Raw genomic sequence first — 23,014 nt, forward strand, 5'->3', positions numbered from 1 at the left:
TTTATAGCAGCTATAAAAACTGATAAGTCGACGCCACTCACGTTCGGTACATCACAAGACGGACCTTGAACTTCCCGACACGTTTTAAAATACGATAAAACGGCTCGCGGATTTTAAAAACGGACAAATCAACCTATTGGATAAATTTTTTATCCCTCTAACTTTAGAGTAACTTATTATTTTATAAAATAATAATAAAATTTATCATAATATCGTTGTATATTGAAATTCTTAAAATTATTGTCACAAATCACACATATTTTTCTAAAAATAATAATTGTAATAAATTTTGCTCATAAGAAAAAGAATTCAATAAAAAGAAAAGCCAAATATTATTAATCTTTTGCTTTTTTAAATTGTTTTCCCAAAAAAAAGAAATTAAAATATTTTTTGTTGTAATGTTAAGTCAACTTTTTCAATTCTTGAACAGTGTCCATTATTTAAAAAATATTAAAACATTGCTAAAATAATCGAGAGAATTGTATTATATTGAATTGGAATGATCGCATGCAATTTAACTAAAATAATCATGAACTTAACAATGACATTGACAGTTCATATATAGCGCGAGTTTATTTTCCTTGGAAATCACACATAACTATTAATAATACCATCAGTCTTGCTGGTAGAAGAAGTCAAACAATAAGACGGGGTTATCACATTAACATTCGGATAGCAAGACTCATGCAAAAAGCATCGTGATACGCAATGTCCACTATTGCACTTGAAGATAACCCGCCGCGCATACATACGTTTAAAAAAATAATTGTAAATAATGCTTTTTACAGACGTCTAATTCAAACAGGCAGCATCGCTGCTCTGCATTAAATGCGCAGTGAAAATTGTATTGCGACTTTAGATAAGGTATTTCATAATGGCAGTTTTTTTTACATCGGAGGCAAACAATCGAGTTCGCGAGAAAAGAAGTAAAGATGCGAAGAATCGAAACGTTTTAAACTTACGCGACAAAGAGAGACATTCGTCTCGATATATACTTCTTATATCATTAACGAAACCCTAATAACATTATTAACTCTGAGGGGGAAATTATCGCAGTTATCGCAGTTATCGCCGCTCGTTGCATCTGCTCGGCGATAAATCCACGATCTCTTTCCAACAAAGTGCTTACACTTGAGGAGAAAAAAAATTTGTTCATTCATCATCGTTCGCGCGAGGGCGAACAACGAGCAAATGACACAAATGGAAAATTCTATGAACGCGAATATCAGCATTATTTTCTAAAAAAAATTACGCTCTTTGTTCGTATTATAAATTATCTTCACTCTTGAGATATTGCACGCGGAAATATTGGTAACGAAACCGTCTTATTAAATGCTGAGAGAAATGCAATCCGAATCGTTTGTAATCCGTAATCCGATTATGTAATCCAACTAGGTTTGTAAAAATCAAATCAAATCAAATATCATAAAAATTAATAAAAGATAAGAGATGCTGTAATAAGGAAAATTTGCTCTTATTCGTTAATAATCTTATATTATATATATCAATTTTAATCTTCCAAGGGAATATCTCAAGTTATCTCTTTAAAGAATCAATCAATTTGCGCATAAAATTTTCGTGTTAATAAATTATATATATATCACAAATTAAAATATATAATTTATATAAAAAATTTTCTATCGCATTAGTCATTATATTATTTTTTTATTATAACTCATCATACATATACAGGGTGTCTCACCAAAAGTGGCCATTCCCTTTTATCTTTTAAACTAAAAGAGATAGATCGTAACAAATATATATCAAATTAAATGGTTCAAACTGAACTCTATTGTGAGCGTAGTGGTTGCTTCCAAAAGCTACCTGTGTTAACGAACGGAGAAGTATGCATAATTTTTTTTAATAATAATGTGAATATTTCAACATGAAAAATGTTGTAGCGCTATTTGAAACGAATACAACGATGTATGATATAATGTAAATATTTTACATATTATACGAGTTTTATCAACTTGAAATATCGCGAGTGACGTCTACCTTTCCATTTTCGGCCCTGTGATATAGCCAACTTCGGATTGAGTATTATGATCAAATGACAACATGATATATGTCAATCTCTAATAGACGTGTCAGAAGTTGGCCATAACACAGGGCAGAAAGTGAAAAGGTAGACGTCGCCCGCGATATTTCAAGTCGATAAAACTCGTATAATATGTAAAACAATTACATTATATCATATATTGTTGTATTCGTTTCAAATAGCGCTACAACTTTTATCATATCGAAATATTCATATTATTATAAAAAAATTAGACATATCTCTCCGTTCGTTAACACAGATAGCTTTTAAAAGCAGCCACTATGCTCACAATAGAGTTCAGTTTGAATCATTTAATTTGATATATATTTGTTATAGTCTATCTCTTTTAGTTTAAAAGAAAAAAGGGGTTGGCCACTTTTGGTGAGACACCCTGTATATATTAAGTATAAAAAAAAAAAATTAACTGACATAGACAAAAATTGAGATGCAGCAATTATTCAATCTTTTCTGTTTACATTTTTCATAACTAGACGATATTCCTCCGCGCGCAAACATTCGAAAAACATTATAATCGCACAAAAATACAATTCACGTCTGTTATAATAGATCGGGCTTTTATCAAAACAAAAATAGAGTATTCTATTTGACTACAAAGGTCGCCGAAATCACGGCAACTCAAATCGGCGTGTCATAACGACCTTTATTAGCCTCGTCTGACAATGAGCACGATGCAGATGCAGAGCTGAATACAGTTGGCGCGAACGACGATCGTTCCGTTTTCGGTGTCAAGGCGTTCAAGAAGGCTCCACCTTCGTATTTACCGTGGAACGTTAATTCATTCATGCCGTGTATCGCCCCGAGTGAAATAATCTAGAACGGACCCTCGTCATCAACCCTCGCGGAACGTTTCCCCGAGATGCGTAAAATAGTGCGCGTCACACGCAAGTGCAACAAATTGCATAATGAATACTCATTATACGTTAAAATTAGCTACTTTTTAGTTTTTATCGACACTTGAAAGACGTGAAATTACGAGACGGAAAGCAACAAATTGTAAACGCGTTCTACGATTTCGTAGTCCGAGGAGGATCGCGTTATCTCTCAGGTAATTTGCGACAAAATTTTTATATTACCCACCGTATCTAACGTCTGTGTGTGTGATCAATATCGTTAGAAATATATACATTTCGAAATGCGGTTCTTCCTCTTATGAAAAAAAAAAAAAAACGGTTATTTATTTACCATCGAGCTCGCCTGCTGTCCCGTCTTCGACTCGTCCTGGCCTTTTTCCTTCTCTGTCATGATCACTCTTAAAATCGAGTCGAATATATCGTGTATCGGAATCGATCCGTCTTGACCGAGAGATTTCTATGACGAGACTTACGTGACGGTGATGTTAGACGATCAATCCGCGATCGCGAAACTCCGTACAAGCTATCCGATATAACCGCGAGCCTCCAAACATTATGCAATAATGATCAACTAAAAAAAAAACGTGGTTCTTTTTTAGAAATTAAATTCACTTCTCGCGCGCGAGTTTGCGGCACAGATGGAAGCCCGTAACGCGTATAACTCTTCGCCTCACGCGGTGATGGTCTCACGAACAGAGCAGCGCGCGACGCGACAACTCGGCGAGCCGTACTCGTCATACTTTTCGCTCGCGGATCCTCTATTTTAAGAGAATTCAAAACAAATCTGTGTTTATTTTTCTTCGGATCTTCCGCGCCGATACTAATCGATACCAATACCGGAATTTAAATCGTACGCCTTCGAAATTAGAATCTCTACGATTGTCGACAGAGAGAAATACCCTACTGAGAGATAATCCCACTTAAATTGAGGAGAGTTTCACGGGATTTAGATTTCGACCCTATTCTCGATTTTTGGAACGCGATTTCCCTTTCCTTCTTTTCGCCAGTCTTGACGGGCGTCCCCGATCGCGTACGATCGTTCGATCGATCGGCACTCGCACCGACGTGGCGAAGCCGTGCTACCCGAGAGAGAAACTCTCTTTACGGCGCGACGGAACCGCTACTAAGCGGGTGTTGCAACGCGAGAGCGGAGGCTGAAAGCTGAAGTGGAGCCGGCACGACCGGCCGGCTTACGCACACTGACTTCTGACTGGTCGAGCTAGTAGGTGACTCCGGAGACCCCTTCCATATCGCATAGCAACACCGCTCGTAAGGCGACTGATAAGTGCCTGCACTTTGTCAGGCATCGATGAATCTGGCCAAGCGTGATACGCGTGATATGTGGTGCATACAAGCTTTTTAAAATTAAAAAAAAAAAAGAAAGAGAAGATGAAAGGCTGACGTAAAGGTTGAAGGCAGAGGAATCTTCGATTCAGCAGATTAATCAATTAAATGTACGTTGCATTAAATGGAGACAGAATGAGAGAAGATAGAGAAATATTATCGAGCATGTCGAAGAAGGAATTTGATATATCGGCAAAATAGTAAGATGATTCACAATTATATATATCCGGACTTTCATCTTACTCAATCGCACGTCTTTGAAGGTTTTAAATGGACAATAATTTATCATCCTCATCCTTGCACCTTCGACAGAATCGCGATTCCGGCGAAATTCGAGCGCTTCGAACGAAACGGCGAATTCGCATTACCAGGACGCTCTCGGCGAGAATCTCGGCGAGAAATGGCGCGTCCGTTCATCTCGTCGCGTGCGTCCATGCCTGAAATTGCAACGCGCTGCAATCCGGAGATCAAAGTCGCGCGATCGTAAATCGAGCGATACCCCTCGCGATTTTCGAAGATCACACCGCGAGGGGCGACGCGTATCGAGAACTGCTCCGGTAATAACTGTTTTCGTACACGCGCGGAGAAAACAAAATATAAGATAGCTCGGTGTACGTTACATATCCGGCGCGATAAAATCCGGCGCATCTCTCGCGCGCGAGCAGAAGGAGAGGAGGTCGTAAATCAGCATGAGAGGGGTTGCGGGGAGGGGACGAGACGGCCGGTAATATTATTAAATTATGCGGCGGCTTCGCTTCCTGCCGCTACGCGGATCTCACTCTATCGATCTTATCGCGCGATTTTATCGATTTTCACCGCGACAGGCCGAAACGCCTACGCGCCTACGGTGCGTAATCGCCAAACGTAACTGTACCCGACCTACGACAACGTGACTCGAACCAAAAAAGCCTAAACCCTACGAGGGACGTAGCGGTGATTTTCGACAAGTATGTACAAGACGCTCGTCGATTCACGATAGAGATAAATGACGAAATCTCGCGCCTCCGCAAAGGAGATGCGCCCCTGAACAATCTCTCGCGGGGACGCAGGAGATACAGACTCCCTCCTGTTAGACTCTCGCGCCTGAAGTATGACAGATTACGCGGGATGGTACACCTCGACGAGAAAGCGTATTTTCGAAACCTTCGCGCTCTTGTATCCCCCTTCATTCATCCGCCATAATCCGGAATTTAATCCCGCATGCAATGACGTAATTATCGTATCATCGAGACCTCATTAGTAACGAGCAAACGGCAATCGCGTTATTACCGATACGCCGCAGGGAGGATTAAAATGCGATCGGCCGATTGGCCGTTGCACTCGATGATGATGCACCGCGAGACAGAATCGACCATCTACCTCCAATATCTCCTCTCTTTCTCTCTTTTCTTCCCGCTCGTCTCGTCTCTTTTTTTTTTTCTTCTCGGCGACTGTAACCACTCCCTGCCCGGTTTTCTGTCGGTCGTTCGCCGTCTGCAGGAACGCGCGAGTCGACCTACCGCGAGTCGTCACGCACGATCGACGCACGACACGTTGTAATAAGGTTGTAAGCTTTTTCTCGAAACGATCGTCCAAGTTTCCATTAATGATCCGTCTGTGAGATCGACACGTGAAATAGTATTATACGAGTCGATTTTACAATATAATTAAATTTTTTCCTAAAGAATATACTCTAATTATTAAGAAAAAAATATCTAAATAAGATGTAATCGAGGGAGAACAATCGTAGAAAAGCGATAGAATGATATAGTTGTATTTAAATAGTTGTATTTTGACAGATGTCAGAAAACACGCAACTTTTATATAAGTAGTCTTTTATACAACACATAATTTAAAAGTTACTGAAGATTGCCAAGCTAAGCGACTCTTTCTACAATTTAAGTAGATACTTAATAAGTTTCATTCAAGCAATGATAAATAATTGATTTATATTAAAGTATTTAACTTCTTGTAACTAAAAAAAGATAAAAGTCTTCATGTACAAGATGTTTTAGAAATATCAACTATCTCGGTACTAAAAATATATTTTTTCTTATTAAAAAAACATAAGTTCTAAAATATTTTATTGCAGTTATATATTAACGTGTATGAAATTTAATTGCCATTACAGAGCGGATAAGATAAGAAGACGCTACATTGAATCTATATGAGATTTAAGCTGATCATAAATCATTACGAGTCTTCTTTCCGTTCTGGATAGTAATTCTGGTTGTTACCAATCATATAATAGATCGCATCCTATTTTTATTCACTATATTAATGAATCATATATGTAATTAACTTTTCAATGATCGATGAATGTCATGTAAAATATTTTAACAATGTAAATGTCATTTGTTTCAATGCTATAACAAGTTTTTTTTTTTTTTTTTTAAATTATCTAATGACAAATATGTTAATTACAAAAATCAATCTTGCAAATGAAAGAATTAAACATCAGAGACGAGAAATAAAAAAGAAGTGAAATAGAAAATCTTCGTGGGATATAAGATCCATAAAGCGCTGAACGGATTTGCCGCTCCGAGGGTAACGACCCCCTGGCGATGACCTTTCTAGGCATCACGTAGGAGTGCGAGGAAAGCGGCTTATCTCCACGAGGAACCACGTGGTAGAAGCAATGCCGCAGGCGCGACACACATTCGAGGAAAATCCATCCGGCATGCCGTATCGAACGCTATATTCATCAAGGTGACCTTCACTGACTCCGCCGCAGAATCCAAGGACGTAGAAGCAAGATTCACGTCTCCCAATTTTTTCTCGCTATCGAGATGAGAGCGCATTTTTTCCTCTCCATCCTATTATAAATTATTACTATTATCACGCGCAGCAAAATTAATTCTAATTCAATTTTGAACTAAAAGAAAAACCAGAAGGCTTGATCTGCGAGAGATTATTTCAACTTTTCATCGCAAATCTTGGAAAATGAAAAATCTAATGGTAGTTTTGGTTTTATAGAATCAAAATCAAGCGGGTGACAGAGCCAGTGTCAGGCAGAAACGGCAGACCGTGACCTTTATCTTACAATCAACTTAAGGATCTCGCAATCTACGGTCTGGCGAACGTCTGCGAGCGATTAATCGGTCGATCGATCGGTGCGACGTGACGTTCGATCGCGGCCGCAATTCGCACCTCTCACGAGCAACTAGAAAATGCGAACAACACGCGCCGGTGAGCAGAAAGGTGAGAGAGGAGGGGAAGAAGAGAGGTTAAAGGTCAAATGCAAACCTATCTCAACGACTTGGTCGCGCGACGATCAAAGACTAAACTCGTTTCTCTTTTTAAACACGTCGACACGGGACTGGAAGGTGGGAAACATTCCCTTGACGGTGACCCCTCACGCGCTCGTAGATCGCGTCCGAAGATAGTAGTGAACTTTATCAGGTCACGATAGGTCATTAACCAACATAACTTCTCGCGAATAATCGCAATTATAATTGTACGGTCATTACGCGAAGTAAACTAATGGAAGCTAATGGTAAAGATAAACTTACCGTAGAGTTCATTTAGGATTCAATCTCAGCTTGACACATGATTAGATAACGAGATAGCGTGAAATTCACGGCTTAATCGCGGACAGTTTTGACAGAAGAATTTGCGCTTTCGTACGCGCGGGATGAAATCATCGAACGTAAATCGCTGTCAAGCTGTAGACTGTACAATCGCGTTTATTTTCGTCCGCCTGTACGGATTGGTGTGGGAGAGCAATTGCAATCTTCTCTACGATGTACACACGTCGAAGGTCTCGCGGTAGCGTTGTCAAATGTATTTTTCGCGCCGAGAGATTTATCCCGATGCGAACGAGATTCGGCGATCGATGGGTCTGCCAGATCCGGCAGGCAGTTTGATAACTGGTCTAATTGATCAACTTTTTACCTTCTCATTAATTAAGAATGTCGGGCGCGGTTTTCTTTACAATTTATATCTTTTTTCGACGATAATCATTGGCAACCCCAAAAAAGATCATAAAAGCTCTTATGTATATGAAAAGTCAATTAAATTTCATACGTTTCATTATATTTTCACTTTTATTTTGCTTCAGCAGTCACAAAGAAACTTAAATAATCTTGTGAAGAGATAAAATATGATTTTGTGTTAATGTCATCTCGCAACCGCTTTCATTACCGATTAAAATCGGTGCGGTCATATTAGATGAACAAAACAATTTCATCAAGAAGCTAGTCGTCGGAATAAGCGTTAATATACACTGCCCACGGCGAATCATATCGCATCGATTTACACAAATTTCGTACATTGTACTTGCCCGAGAGATTAATAGTTACAAAGCAAGCATCGGTTAGAAGAAGCATCAACACTTCAATTAATTCAATTCTCTAATCAGAATTATCATTTAAAAAAAAATTTTTTCTCAAATTTCAAAAAAATTAAGAACAGAAAAAAGTTTTCAAAGTTTGAGCTACATTTATTGATTAAAAAATGTCATTAGATATAATTAATTGAAATTGAAATTACCACATCTATTTCACTCTTTAGACATACATTGCATCAGAAGATGAGGTATCGGTATCAGATTCCTTACATCACATTTATCACAATTTTTTTCATACAATTTTTAAATTCTATTCTTTCTAAAAAAAAAAAGAAAAAATGAACAATCACACGTGCGTGGCACTCACCGACTCCTCGGAAAGCGTCCTCCCTCTTTTAATCCCTTTTTGAAAAAGCAAAACCGCGAACGGAACGCATTCGCGCGCGGATGTTCCCGCTCGGCGGAACACTTCCGGTCCTCGACTTTACGAGCGCGAGACCGATTCTCGACTGGAGATGAAACCGGGATAAACGAACGAGGAACGACAACGTCGGTGTCGACGGAACGACGGAGCAGCCTCCCTTACGTGGACCTCTACGTGGACGTGCGTCCCGTGTAAAAATGACGACGACGTCTCTGCCGCCGGAACGGCCGTCGGCGGTACAAGGGCATCGAAGGTCGCAGCTGCGCGTCGCGGTACGCAGGTGCGTCTCTGTCTCTACTCGCTCGCTCGCTCGCACCGTACATTCGGTAGCGGGTCCGATTCGGAAACTGTTGGCGAACGCATTACGCGACACGACGCAACGCATGTGCGTCGCCTACGACAGTATATCATTTCCACGCACGAAAAGATAAAGACACGCTGCCGGAATAAGATAAAGATTACCGGGAGAGAGAGAGAGAGAGAGAGAAGCGATCTGTTCTTGTAATTAACTGCACTTTTTTTTTATTTTTTAGTTGGGATAAAAAATTTTGGAAAAGGAAGAAATAAAGAGAACAATTTTAGAAAAACGTAGGAAGATGATGCTGCAGATTTAGAATGCTTCGTACGCAGCACTGCTCTCGATACTGCCCTTATCACAATCTTTGACAGATACGTTATATTTTTTAGATTCTACAGTATAAAAAAACGATAAGCATTTATCAATGTTTTAAATTTACATTTATAGAATTTGCTAATAAGTTTGACAACTATTTAACAATTATATCAAAATAAATATACGCTGTAAAATCACATAAATAACAATCAATCGCGCAAAGTTTAAAAAAAGAACAACGAATTAAAAAACCGCAACACGCTAAGCTGCGCTATCAAAATTATCCGCACGCGTGCTCCGACACGCAATTCAGATTAATGGGATATCAACAATATCAGTCGCGTTGTTAGAACAGTGTCCAAAATATGCGCGAGATCGTAAGAAAAAGAGACTTAGAACGGAATATCGAAGCTCGAATCGTCCGGACGTGCGATTACAACGTACTCGGAGTACTCGAACGATTTGGGAAAAGACGCGATGCTATTTCAACCGCCGAACGTCACAGACCTCTCTATCCGGGGGAGATGATCCGCCGGCGTACGTTCCTGGAGGAAACCGAGTAATTCGCCGCAAGAGGCGCAGCGTTGCGACCCTCATTGCCTCGCTCTCGCACGCGCCGCAGATTATGCCGCATTGCTGCAAACGCGCTCGTCATCGCGACGCGACGTCAGGGTGACGAGCACAGGCTCCGCCGGGAGTCGCAGCCGCGGCGTAGGCGGCAACGAGACGACGGGATGTCGGCGCGACACGTCGCAGCGTCGCCGTGGAAGACGACGAGGCCCGGCTCGCGGATGAGAGATTAAAAGAGAGAAAGAAAAAAAAAAAATAAAGAATACTTTCTCTCTCGTATTCTCTCACTCTCTCTTCCCGACACTCACCTTGATCCCCGTCAGGAATCTGACGATCAACAACGTGATCATGAACGTCCGCCGGCTGCCCGGCTTCATGTACAACTACAAGCTCGCAACGGTCCTCCTGGTGTCCAGCCTGTTCCTCGTCGTCTACCTGCTTCTATATTGGGGTGTAATGTGCACGAATCTCGAGGCCTGGCGTCACGTGTCCATCGTGGTGAGTTTGCCGCAAATTACTTTGATCGGTGTACGCGAATCACTAACTTTACGATCGCCCAACGGCACGAGATGGAATGTAAATATGTCGGTGAAAGTGTGTAAGGGGTGAATCCTGCGCCGGCGAGGGGTTGAGGGAGCGCGACGTACGCACGCGCGTACTCTACGCAGCCTCCGGCAGGAAGAACTGGATCCGCCGAGTCGCGCGGCGAATTCGTACACGTTGCTCGTATGCAAAGCATGCCAAGTGTGACAGTTTATATAATTGTGAATTTTTAACTGATAGCAAATCGTTTCTACCGGAAATTGATCATCGATAATTATTGATCGCGTTTTATTCTCCCTTTGATAAACCTGTCAGAAGAGGTCGAGTTTGCCGGCCGGCGTACAAAAGGTTCGATTCGAAAATCGATTGGAGCATTTTTGAAATAATTACTGATGAAATAAATATATTATGAAATTGTAAACATTGCGATAAATGTGCCATATGAATGAGAGAGGTCAAGTGTATACTTGGCCCGGGACTGTGTCGCTCGATAAATCCAATTTAGAGATTCGACTAATTAGACAGTTTATCTCTGGAAACTTTATATGTTACTATTAATACGTACATGTGTTTATTGATGAGTATGTAGAAATTTGTTGATAAGAACTTAATTGTAAACCTGGATATTGATGCAGTGGTAATCTTGCAAGGCCGGTAACCCAGATAACACACTCCACAGATATCGATCCCCCATAAAATTCTCCTAATTTCGTCAGGATCGATTCGCGCTCTAAATAAGACATCTCTGAAATGTTCTAAAATACTTCCACCGAGGTCAAAATTCCACCGAGCTAAATCGATTATACCCAAGAAAAAATTATTCAAATTATAATCTACATACAATTTTAATTGGATATGTGCAAATATTGAATAATTTATTATAATCCGTTTCAACATTTCAGTGAATCAAATTTACATTAAAATGTGTAACATGTAAACAGAATTATAACAGAGAAAAGCAGAATTATTAATGTTTGCCGTAATATTAAATATAAATTCTTCCTAAAAAATATCGAAAATTTTGTATATAATTTTATGATAAACGCATCGAAATATTTCTAGAAAATTATTATAATTAACTCCAGACTTTTTCCATGGAATAAAATCTTCAAAACTTTTTAGTAAGCAATAGTAAAAAAAGATTATAATATAAGACAATGTGTCAGTGAAGTCCTATGATTTAAGCCTTACATATATCATTGATTATTACAATACTTCGCAGCGTAGGATTAAAAAAAAAATCGCTTACATAATACTTGACTGAAACACGCGAGATATGTGAGATAATAGCGGAAACATGACATCTGCCATTTTTCAAAGCTCTCTTTATCATGTATGTTCGTTTAATTAAAAAATTATTTATTTAATTATTGTTTAATTAAAAAATCTAATGTTATCGAATTATACTCTAAAAATTTCTCTATCTTAATTTATTAAATTATCTAAAAATATTTGCATTGCATTTAAGAATAAATGAGAAAAAAGGAGAAGAGATATGCAAATAAATATTTCACATATACGTACAAAATGTTCTAAGCATAAAATAGTCTCTTTTATTTCCTAAATTAAAAAAGATAATTATTTTTTAAACTCTTTTTAAATTTTTTAAATCATAATAAATAAAATATTAATTTAAATCTACTTTGATAAATATTGTCTCTATTGCAAAGGACGGAAAAAATAACTGATTTTCTGTCTGTAAAATGTGAATAATGTCGTTGTAATTCCTGCTAATACTATCTCATAAAATCGAATTTAAAATCGTTTTTCCGCTTTTCCGTCATACTTTCGCGTCTTCTGCAAGAATTTTCGCGATAGTACGAAGTTTATTGTCGAAACGTGAGACAACGATGAGAGATAATTCATTTCGTTAATAATTTATATTATTTTCTTTTTTGATAAGTCGCTTCGGCGAAAAATGCGCGGCAGACACGCATGACATACGCGCATATACGGGGACTGTAAAGTAACAGCCGTTCCCTCATTGAGGCCGATTGGACCGACTAAAAATATCGTACGAGAACAACGAGCCCGTACAAAGTCACATGCGGTGCCGTGGTACGACAAGCGAATAATATGTGGTACTCAAGAATATAGGCGCATATATGTGACAGCGCCCACGCGCGCGAGAGAGTAATATGTACTCGTTTGCTCTCAATTCGTCGGACGTGTGGCAAAAAAAGGAAATCGTCCACTGAAACGAGCGCTAAAATATTTGTTCATGCTATTTACATTCGGTTGTTTTCATAACAAAATATTAAAAAGGATACTGACTTGTTGCGTACCTTTGTTGTGTATCATCATTGTGTAAATTAATATCAATATTTAATATTATATAATAATATAGTTGTAGTTAATACAAGTTCGAAATAATTTTTATTGATTAGCTGCAATATATTTTTTCCCACTCTGTTTTTCAGTCCCTTTTTAAAACATTAAAACTAACTTTATTGAAAGCAAAATTCAAAACATTAAAACTAACTTTATTGAAAGCAAAATTCAAAATTAGTTAATTCAACAGTACAATATATCCTATTGAAATAAAGTAATAAATATAAAAAAGTTTATGTGCAAGAGAAATAAAATTATAAAAATATTCTATAATTTTAGTGAAATAATTAATTTACTAATTGCTATATAAAGCTAAAAATATAAGAAATTACATGTCTCTCTTTCTCGTTTCTTTTCCTTGCAGAGTATTTTTTATTCGATTCTTATACGTGCTTGAAATTTTAGTATCCGCGTAGTAACCGATCATAATTTTCGTTTTAGTGCAGTCAGCACCGAGATGGTACCGCGATGGGAATTCTCTGCGAACCATTATGCGCCGAAAAGGGGATACACTCGCTAGCATGCGAATCTCTTCATGCAGGCAAGGAGGCGGTATTCTCGGCGCATTGGGAAGCGACTCGGCTCGTGTTCAAGGCCTCGAAGTAATCTTTTATTTCTTTCATATACTCTTTCACCGTTCTATATATATATATATGTATATCTCGCGTAAAGAATTTCAATTCATATATAAATGTTATTTTAACTCAGGATCAAGACATCCTCGGAGCAATTCGAGTCGCTCTACTGGGTGGACACGACCGGTTTGCTACACTTCCCGTCCGAGGAGGACTTCATCATCATGATCAAGGACTTGGTTATCACTAAATTAAACGTGACTCTCACGCGACGTCAGTTGGAGAGACTCGCCCGGTTACGGACACATCGGATAGAGACCGAGGCGACGAGACGTCGGCTAGAGATAGGGAATCTCTGGCCGTTGCTGCAGGAAAACGAATATCTAATGATGATTTTGTATGAAGATAGGGACGTGTTTCCGCAATTGATCGGCACGTGTGGCACCTTTTACGCGGTCGAATATGTCAGACCGATCGAGACACCCACGACGGTGCTAGCCCTGTCCGATTCGAAACCCGAGTGGGCCAAGAGACTGAAACTCGCCGTGATGATCCTCAATCTGCTCGAGGAACTCGAAACGGAATTTCCCGAACCGCTTTATCTTTGCGATATTAAAATCAATCACTTCGGTTTACCTCTGGGCGGGCAAAAGCTAAAGTTTTTGGATCTAGACGCGATCTTCCCGAAAAGCGTCATCAATCGCGTCATCGCTAACGGTAAAAGCTGCGAGAAGCACGAGGATTGTGATTTCTTTGACTGCCGGTCAGTGTGCTCGAAGAATAAGCGTTGCGAATCGCCGGTTGTCAATAATAATTTACAGGTAATCTCTGTCGAGATATTATATATTTGTATATGTTATATAAAATATTATTAATTAAATAATATTATTATTACTTTTATTGAATATTAATTCTCATTATATATTTATGTAAATTATATATTTTGACTTTAAATAAGAAATGCACAGCGCTCTCAATTATTATTGCTAATTTTCATATGATTCCAATTTTATTATCAATTTTTAAAAAGTTAGAAATATGTGTTTATAGATTATTTGCGAGAAGATCTTTCTCGGCTGGACGCTTTCGGGAACGGTAATCATTCCTGGATTGCTAATGTCGGAACATACCACCAGCACGCTGGCTGTGTTATTGAGACAATGCGCTAATCCAGACAGCGATACGACGCATTTACCGCGCGCGGCAGCGACCGACAGCCTGAAAAAACGACTTTACAACATGCTGAGCGAGATGGAACAAGAGTACGCGGCGTTCGTGTGAGAAAGGAAACTGTGAAAGACGATACATTCGGAATTAAGAGAGAAGTCGGACAATGATAACGCAACGTTGTGAATTTACGATTGGATGAAAAATAGAACAATTTTTATCGTATCATCGAGATCCTGCATAACGCCTGTATTCATTTAGTTTAGCAAAAGGAAGTAATGCTAACACCTACAATCGCATATTTTTACATTATGGATTTAACAATCGGGCAATTTTTGTTTCACACTACAGAAGTAGCGAAGGAAAGTCTAATAGAGAGGCTAGTGATACCAATAAAGGTAATATAAAATTATTTATAATTAAGAGAATTTACTGATATTTATCTTATTGTTAGTTGTAGAGACATATTGTCATAAGATCGCGGCAATGGACGCACGAATGGATCTCTTGGAAATTGGATGCTAAAAATCCGAAAGAAAGATATTCCGACAAGGATTCATTATGAAACTTATGCACTTAATTAGAAGATAAAGAACAACCCGTTTCTAGAATATTCTTACGTAGAGACAGATAAATGAGCGTATAATTAATTGTAGGCATTATTATTGTTTGTTATACACGTATTAGTATTAGCGGGGCCACACGATATACTTACGCGAAAAAGAGAGTGCCTATTATACTACTTTATATTACATTATTTCTTTTAATCTTAAGCTTACGTAACAGAAATCAGTCAAAGTGCCATTATGAATTTGAAATAAAGAACAAAAGTAAAACTTACATAACGATGTCTTGATGTCTTCCCAATTTGATTTCATCTCTACCGCCCTTCTTTACAACATTTCATATGAAGTTTCAATATGTTTAAAAATATCATTTCTTCAACATTACGCGCGTGTGCACTTGACAAAACTAGCATATTATAAAATTAAAAAACAATTAATTATAATTAACGCGTTTTCATCAAATGGATTATATGCTCCGATTGTAAAATATTTTTAGTTTTTCTGTTATTTCTGTTCATGACATGTGCACAATAGAAATTCTCTGATATTCTTTCTTATGCACATTAGTTTATATAATATTTAATATAATATTTAATATATTTTTATATAATATTTTTTTTTTATTCTGGATAAATAAAAAAATAAGGAAATCAAAAATACAAACTTCCAATATTATCGAAGAGACATTTGAAAGGAAAAATAAAATAACATAGCTAAATATGTCAACATTTTTCCGTATTTTATAAATATTAATTTATTTTAATTTCCTTAATACTATATGTAAATATCTTACTCCAATCTTCATGAGATGTGAATACCAAGAAATTAAAATAAAAGAAGCTTTAGTTTATTAAAAATATCAATCTTGTACTTTAATATCGTTTCTATTTTTTTTTCCCTTCCATTTTCATAATTTATTTAAGCAATAAACTCGAAAATTTAATTAATTATAATGTAATCTTGAATAATTTAAATGTATTTTTAAATAATTATAAAATATACTTGAAAAAAATTTATCGAAATTATATTATATTGATATATTATATCTTCATAATACTCTTTTCGTTGTATTTTTAAAAAATTTTGTTTATGCAGAGTGATTGATAAAAAGTTTAATATAATATCTTTAAAAAAACTTGTTATGATAGGCTCTAAATATCAATTAATATTAGCTAAAATATAAGGAGATGGGCAAATGAGAGCCAAATGCGCTAGATGAAGGGCGCTAAAATTGTGTTCTCAACGTTGTGTATGAATATGTATTTATTAAACGTTTCGGTCCGTAAATTAGACCATCTTCATTAATTTGACAGAAGATAAAATCACAAGCGTGTCGAGCGAGCCGCACTTGTCAATTGTGATGATATTAGTAACGCTTGGTTTTGAAAATTTCAAAACCGAGCGTTAAAATTACTGTCAAATTACTGAAGATGGTCCAATTTACGGACCGAAACCCATCTTATATTTTAGCTAATAATAATATCTTTATTTCTTCAAATTTTTGTGTATATATAAAAACTATTCCTCTTTCTAGTAAAAATTATTTTCTTAAAAAATTATTAATTATATTTGTTATTAAAAATTAATTATTGTGTTCGTCTCTTTGAACCAATCATACTCGAGCTGTAGAAATATTTTTCTGGGATAAATAACCAAACTCAATAATGCAAAAATAAAAATGATAACCACTTTATGAATTATTTATATTATGTGCATATTTTTGTATGCGCATATCCGTTACATTTATTTTAGGATTTAAAATATTTAGCTCAATATGTCCTAATCTGTCAATTTTAAGACATAATGAATTTGTGAAGTATATATACATATCAATAACATTTCTATACATTTTTAATTTAATCTTTTATTTCCAATTATAATTTTTATTATTTTTTAAGATTTCAAAAACTAAATAATGATTAATATATAATAACATTTAATATCAAATAATTTATATAAAAACAAATAATAAATAATATTTTACTATTGCAATTAGTATGATTCCAAACTTTTATATATTAATAATTGTCAGGAAAATACACTTTAAATTGTTTGATTCGTTTTTAGTATTTGTCATCTTATAAATACATTTTATATAAATATCTGAGATAATTTCTGACAAATCCATTACCTCTCGTAATTAAAATAGAAAACAGTTTAAACTCACCGATTCGATGCGCAGCGGCGGAGTTACACATTCACACATACAGCGTTCATCTGTAAAATATACAAATATATATATACCTATTTAATCTAAATTGAAGCAAGTATACAAAAAAAAAAACTGTATTTAATATCTCGAAAAGTAATTATTGTGCACATTAAAATTGTCGTTTTATTGAATTTTTAACATGTAATAATAGTAAATAAGTAATAAATTATTCACCTCCTGGTTGCTCCGCCGTTGCCTGATGCCACCCCCGGCCGCCTCCTCCTCCTCCTCTCTCATTTCACCATTGTTGCTCCTTCGTGACACTCACTCGCGAAAATAATTAATTACAATTACGATGCGCGCATTAATCGCACCCGAATTCAGTTAATGAGCGCGATCAGTTAATGATACTTTTCACGACACTCCCGAATTTACTAGCAAGCGACGCGCACTTGATTATGGCCGGAATCCAACGCGGGAAAAGCGCGCGAAGTTATCCACGGTCGCTCTAGTGATATCTCTAGAGACTAATTTCGCATGCGCGCGAATACGGCAGAAGTTTAAAGTTTAAATAAATTATCGATTGTCGCATAAACGCCGTATTTATATGCTACGAGATCGAAAATTATTAAAATATAATTTTAATACACGATAATTATTGTAATTATATATATTATGAGATTATATCACGCACGTAAGTGACCATATCATATATACCGTGATTTATATAAATTCCTATCGCGTCGATCAAGCAAATAAAGCGCGCAAAAATTTTTTTTCGACACAGCCATCGCCGCGATACGTTTAATCGAATTGAGTAATCGAATTTGTGTGATACTCATTAATCACATTTGTATTGACATCATGATCGTAGTATTTTTCACGATCTTGAAAACTAATATACGACGCCGTGCCGTTAACCTACTTGTTCTCGATTGTCGCCGCGCGAATGACAAGATGACAGCGCGTAAACAATACGAGTCGCACGTGGTCAAACACCGGATTTACATGCTGTGCAATCAAAAATGATTAAAATATGATTTCAATTATGACTTACTTTTAATTAAATACATTGCGAAACTCCGCGGTTCATCTCTCGTTCGCGACGTTTCGTTAAGTGACCCTGGAACGACGTCAGCAACTACGCATTGATATGACGCGTCAATAATATGCCTACTTCACGTGAATAATAAAGCGCGGGAAATATTTGCTTCCAACAATGTCGTCGCCTCGATACCCTTACGATTTATTTAATCGTACATACAAGTTAAATAATAGCGCGAAATAATACTAATCACTCATCAAAGAATAATCCCGTAATACTTCTCGCATCGATGCTCGCGAAGATAACATAGAGCGAAACCAAAATTGCGGGCGTGTACCTACCGGGAAGATCGCCAGACGTGGCTACGTAGTTCTCGTGTTTCACAAGAGGGTCGTCTCGCATAGATCCATTTAAATGACAGCTCCTTTCGAGGTGATTTTATAATCCACGGCTGATCGAGAGCCGAGCAGCCGAGGATTATAATTTCGGACGGCCGTCCGATAATCATCGATTCGGCTGTAAAAGCCGAATATTTCATCATGGCGACGAAATTTGATCTGAAGATCGGTGGCTATCCCCCGGAATACGATGCTGCGAAACATGGACCGTACAATCCTGCGCGCTATTATGGAAAACGTGAGTTCGTTGCGCTTGACGTACGTAGCTCCTCTACTTGACCGCACGATTAATAATCTTATGTAATCGTCCTTTATTTAACGCAGCCGACACCCCATTCTTGGATCTGAAGGTCAGCGAGATCCCCGCTTGGATTGCGCGACGTCAGAAGACTCCTCAGGCAATTGTAGGAGCTTGTTCAAGAGGTATTTTCTGTATACCAGAGAGGGGCCATTTTATTAGGCGAAAATTGCATAACTCTGCAATCCCTCGTCACTTGTGATTTCGAGAACAACAATGTTGGAAAGGAACCAAGTAACATTGTCTCTGTTTTGCAGCGTTTTGGCGTTGGCAGCATAAGTATATACAACCCAGACGAAGTGGTATAGCTCCATTCTTCCATGTGGCAGTTGGTGGTATGATTGCGTTCTACCTAATGAATTACAAGAAACTACGTGAGTAGAAAAATATAGATAATTAATATTATAAATTAATAAATTTCAATACAAGTATACAAGTATAACACACTGCATTATTTCATTTCAGGTCATCATAAACATTACAAATATCACTAATTGTATTATTAGACATCTCTATTATAGATATCTAAGAGGTATTTGTATACCAGAGAGGGGCCATTTTATTAGGCGAAAATTGCATAACTCTGCAATCCCTCGTCACTTGTGATTTCGAGAACAACAATGTTGGAAAGGAACCTCTATCGTAACATTGTCTCTGTTTTGCAGCGTTTTGGCGTTGGCAGCATAAGTATATACAACCCAGACGAAGTGGTATAGCTCCATTCTTCCATGTGGCAGTTGGTGGTATGATTGCGTTCTACCTAATGAATTACAAGAAACTACGTGAGTAGAAAAATATAGATAATTAATATTATAAATTAATAAATTTCAATACAAGTATACAAGTATAACACACTGCATTATTTCATTTCAGGTCATCATAAACATTACAAATATCACTAATTGTATTATTAGACATCTCTATTATAGATATCTCGATTTGATCAGAATACAAGGAATTTATGTATCAATTGTTCAGGAAAGAGATATTCAACTTATTAGAGTGTGTTCAAATAAACATTCTTAGTATGCACAAAAAAATATAAAATTTGTCGTACTGATTATATTAATTCCTATATCAATGCATGAAATAACGATTAAAATGATCTAAGATTAACAATATATTTTAATTTATAATATATACCTAATATCATATTTTAATAGTTATAATATTAAAATTTGTAAATTATAAGATATATATGTATATATTTTCTTTTTATATTGTTCATTCCGAGCAACATAAAAATAGCAGGTCAAGTAAATTCAATCCTTTGATATTTCGCTATAAAATTTTTTTAATTATATGTATTATAAATTACAATTATAGTTATCCTATGTAAATAATAATACTATAATTTTCTAAAGGTTAATCAGATTAATATCTGAGAATCCTGAGGAAACAGTTTATAATTTAACCTGAAAATTTCACCCATAAGACGCGGAATTTTATTCATTATAAAAGTTTCTATTCGAAAGAATGAGGCCATGCGCTCGCGTATCGATGGATTAAAAGCCCATATGTCGACATCGTCATTGGTCCAAATGGACGTACGCGTAGCGCGAACCGTTTGCACGCATCGTACACGCGTATCCTCGCGCGGTTATCGAACGGACGGGGACGGCGATTGGCCGACTGACGTATGACATGCGCGCGATCGTCCAATCGGAGCAAAACCAGGGGACAAAACTCAGGTTCACCAGCAATATGGCTGTCAGTATAAATTTGATGCTTGTAACATGAGTTTCTCTCCGAGAAATTTGACAACCGTAAGCGTAGTTTCGCGTTACAAGCAACGTGATGTGACTTTGGCGTGCTCGGCACGCTGGGAAACGGCAATGCGGGTTGGCTGAAGACGGAACGAGAACGATCGGAAGGGATTCCTGCAGGAGCAAAGGTACCAACGGACGACCCCCCGTTCGTCATTCTTGACGCGCGCTCCTTATGTCCATATTGCGCTCGCAATCTTATATATCGCGATCTTACCCGCGTTTTTTCCTCGATCGCGGATCCAGCTGGATCCGCGATCGAGGGAGAGACGCGATCGTCCACGCGTGCTCATCTTATCATCGCGATAAAGCGCGATGGTTGAAAGACGCGTCCCCTCGCCAGGTCACACACGCGCTTCGTCATCTCCATCCCGTTCTCCTCTTTCTCCCGATTTCGTTTCTCCAGACCGACTCCCTACTCTGAGCATCCTCTCATTTTACAATCGCTCGCCGCGATATTACCGCAATATCTCTCTCTCTCTCTCTCTCTCTTCCGGTAGGAGAGATAACATTTTACTCTCCGGAATATTAGAAGAGAATATGCCTGGAAGTTGCATAGCTATAGAAGGTACAGTCATCTCTATGTAGGAATGTGAAATGAACAATTTAGATAGTCTTAAGAACTAGCTAATAGTACTGATAGTTTTCATCCACGTTTGACTGACATTGATTTGCGTTCAAGTCCTTGCGTATTACGAGTATTATGTTTTGTGATATTAATTTTATGTATAAAAAAAAGAAAACAAGTTGTAATTATTTGTAATCCTTTGATTTAAGGTATTCGTAGGCAATTTCTATTCAGCAATATTATACATCATCATGACGTCAAGGTAATTTTGTAATAAAATTATATAATCTTAGCAGTTTTTCACTTTGGATGCTCATGTACACTTATACCATAAACGTTTATGATTGTCTCCTTTGATTTTTAACCATTTATAACGAAACAACTAAAGTCGTTCAATTTAGCATTGTAAGCAATTGAACATGGAAAGAGATGATCCACAAAGAGAAGGAAGAACTTATATGCTTATTTAAGAAAAGAAATAAAAATTGGAATTTGTTTTATGAAATATTCAAAAAATAAATTTAAATTTTTAGACAAATAAACTTTTCTCATCTATGTTAAATATTATATTATCAAATTATAAATTATATCTTGTAATATCTCTTTCTTAACAAGTTCTAAATCAAGTCATGAAATAACATCATTTTCATAGCGTTCTCTTTGCTCAAAGGAAATGAAATAAACATTTTTATAAGTGTTAAAAAGTGTACGAGTGTTCAAGGTAAACTTATCCAATGAATGTTATGAATGTATAAATATTAACCGTTGATATAAAAAGCAGTTACGCATTAACATATTTATCGACATATGTATTTGTTAATACATACATTTATGCAATTATATCTCGCGTGAATAGTGTAAACAAATATACATTTTAAAGTATCTCTATGTGTAAGTTTTTTAATCTCTGCCAATAAAATGCATTATGCATTACATCGAATAATTTGTAATTTACTTTTATAGATTAGATAGATTATTTATACTGCTGGAGACTGGAACAAATGCGGTAACTAAACGAGCAGCTGCGCAACAGCTGGGGGAAGCACAGAGATTACATCCTCATGATTTGCATCATTTATTAGCAAGAGTCTCTACTTTATTAAAATCTCCACAATGGGATACTCGGGTATCGGCCGCTCATGCTGTGCAAGCTATACTTGCTCAAGTTCCACCCTGGGATCCAGAATTTATTAAGAAGGAAACCTCTGCAGGTAATAATAATATACTTCATTAATTAATTTTTAGATTCTTGTTAATCTAGAATCTTTGAAAGATCGAATTATATGATACATGGTTGTCTTGAATTAACAGATGAATTGGAAGTGACAAAACGGAAAACTTCCACTGCTAGATTGAATTTAAAATCCTTCGACATGGGTAGAGTTCTAGCAGGTAGTTCACATCTTACTGGATCGGAGGGCAGCGAGTATGATTTAACTATATCGGAGGGAGAGCAACTATCACTTCCTAATCA

At 36.9% G+C, this 23,014-nt stretch overlaps 4 protein-coding genes and 1 long non-coding RNA gene across 10 annotated transcripts in view; 4 read left to right on the forward strand and 1 right to left on the reverse strand.

The window, feature by feature from the left end:
- Nucleotides 1-18,816, reverse strand: part of LOC115239707 (glycogen-binding subunit 76A) — a 34,721-nt gene extending 15,905 nt beyond the window's left edge. Inside the window, exons 1-2 of one of the 4 annotated variants that reach the window (XM_029814382.1) lie at nucleotides 17,700-18,816; nucleotides 17,481-17,530 (exon numbers count right to left, since the gene is read on the reverse strand). In XM_029814382.1, coding sequence (XP_029670242.1) covers nucleotides 17,481-17,519 — 39 coding nt within the window. In that variant the 5' untranslated portion in view covers nucleotides 17,520-17,530; nucleotides 17,700-18,816. Of the gene's footprint in view, nucleotides 1-3,244; nucleotides 4,174-8,891; nucleotides 9,002-10,439; nucleotides 10,568-17,480; nucleotides 17,531-17,699 lie in introns of those variants that run through there. The other 3 variants (XM_029814380.1, XM_029814383.1, XM_029814381.1) reach the window with 3 other exon arrangements.
- On the forward strand, nucleotides 10,446-15,587 carry LOC115239710 (divergent protein kinase domain 1C). Of its 2 annotated transcripts, none has more exons than XM_029814386.1 (5): nucleotides 10,446-10,629; nucleotides 13,447-13,607; nucleotides 13,714-14,401; nucleotides 14,631-15,145; nucleotides 15,202-15,587. In XM_029814386.1, exons 1-4 carry the CDS (start codon nucleotides 10,480-10,482, stop codon nucleotides 14,859-14,861), a joined length of 1,230 nt encoding a protein of 409 aa, XP_029670246.1. In that variant the 5' UTR covers nucleotides 10,446-10,479; the 3' UTR covers nucleotides 14,862-15,145; nucleotides 15,202-15,587. The 2 variants fall into 2 exon arrangements, with proteins under 2 accessions (XP_029670246.1, XP_029670247.1); XM_029814387.1 differs by having other exon boundaries at nucleotides 10,491-10,629; nucleotides 13,452-13,607.
- Nucleotides 18,817-18,927: 111 nt separating the features above from the next.
- LOC115239711 (putative ATP synthase subunit f, mitochondrial) lies at nucleotides 18,928-19,724 on the forward strand. Its single transcript, XM_029814388.1, has 4 exons — nucleotides 18,928-19,146; nucleotides 19,233-19,331; nucleotides 19,464-19,580; nucleotides 19,672-19,724. The coding sequence occupies exons 1-4, from the start codon at nucleotides 19,050-19,052 to the stop codon at nucleotides 19,698-19,700; spliced, it is 342 nt and encodes a 113-aa protein (XP_029670248.1). The 5' UTR covers nucleotides 18,928-19,049; the 3' UTR covers nucleotides 19,701-19,724.
- A 98-nt stretch (nucleotides 19,725-19,822) lies between these two features.
- Nucleotides 19,823-20,253, forward strand: LOC115239712. The gene is made up of 2 exons (XR_003884669.1): nucleotides 19,823-19,988; nucleotides 20,080-20,253. It is a non-coding gene; the product is annotated as an uncharacterized LOC115239712 (long non-coding RNA).
- Nucleotides 20,254-20,916: 663 nt separating this feature from the next.
- LOC115239679 (TATA-binding protein-associated factor 172) overlaps nucleotides 20,917-23,014 on the forward strand; it is a 10,577-nt gene continuing 8,479 nt past the window's right edge. Inside the window, exons 1-4 of one of the 2 annotated variants that reach the window (XM_029814333.1) lie at nucleotides 20,917-21,100; nucleotides 21,750-21,802; nucleotides 22,504-22,751; nucleotides 22,852-23,014. In XM_029814333.1, coding sequence (XP_029670193.1) covers nucleotides 21,792-21,802; nucleotides 22,504-22,751; nucleotides 22,852-23,014 — 422 coding nt within the window. In that variant the 5' untranslated portion in view covers nucleotides 20,917-21,100; nucleotides 21,750-21,791. Of the gene's footprint in view, nucleotides 21,101-21,127; nucleotides 21,541-21,749; nucleotides 21,803-22,503; nucleotides 22,752-22,851 lie in introns of those variants that run through there. The other variant, XM_029814334.1, reaches the window with a different exon arrangement.

This window comes from Formica exsecta, unplaced genomic scaffold (genome assembly GCF_003651465.1).
Source record: "Formica exsecta isolate Colony F162 unplaced genomic scaffold, ASM365146v1 scaffold393, whole genome shotgun sequence".
Lineage (NCBI taxonomy): Eukaryota > Metazoa > Arthropoda > Insecta > Hymenoptera > Formicidae > Formica > Formica exsecta.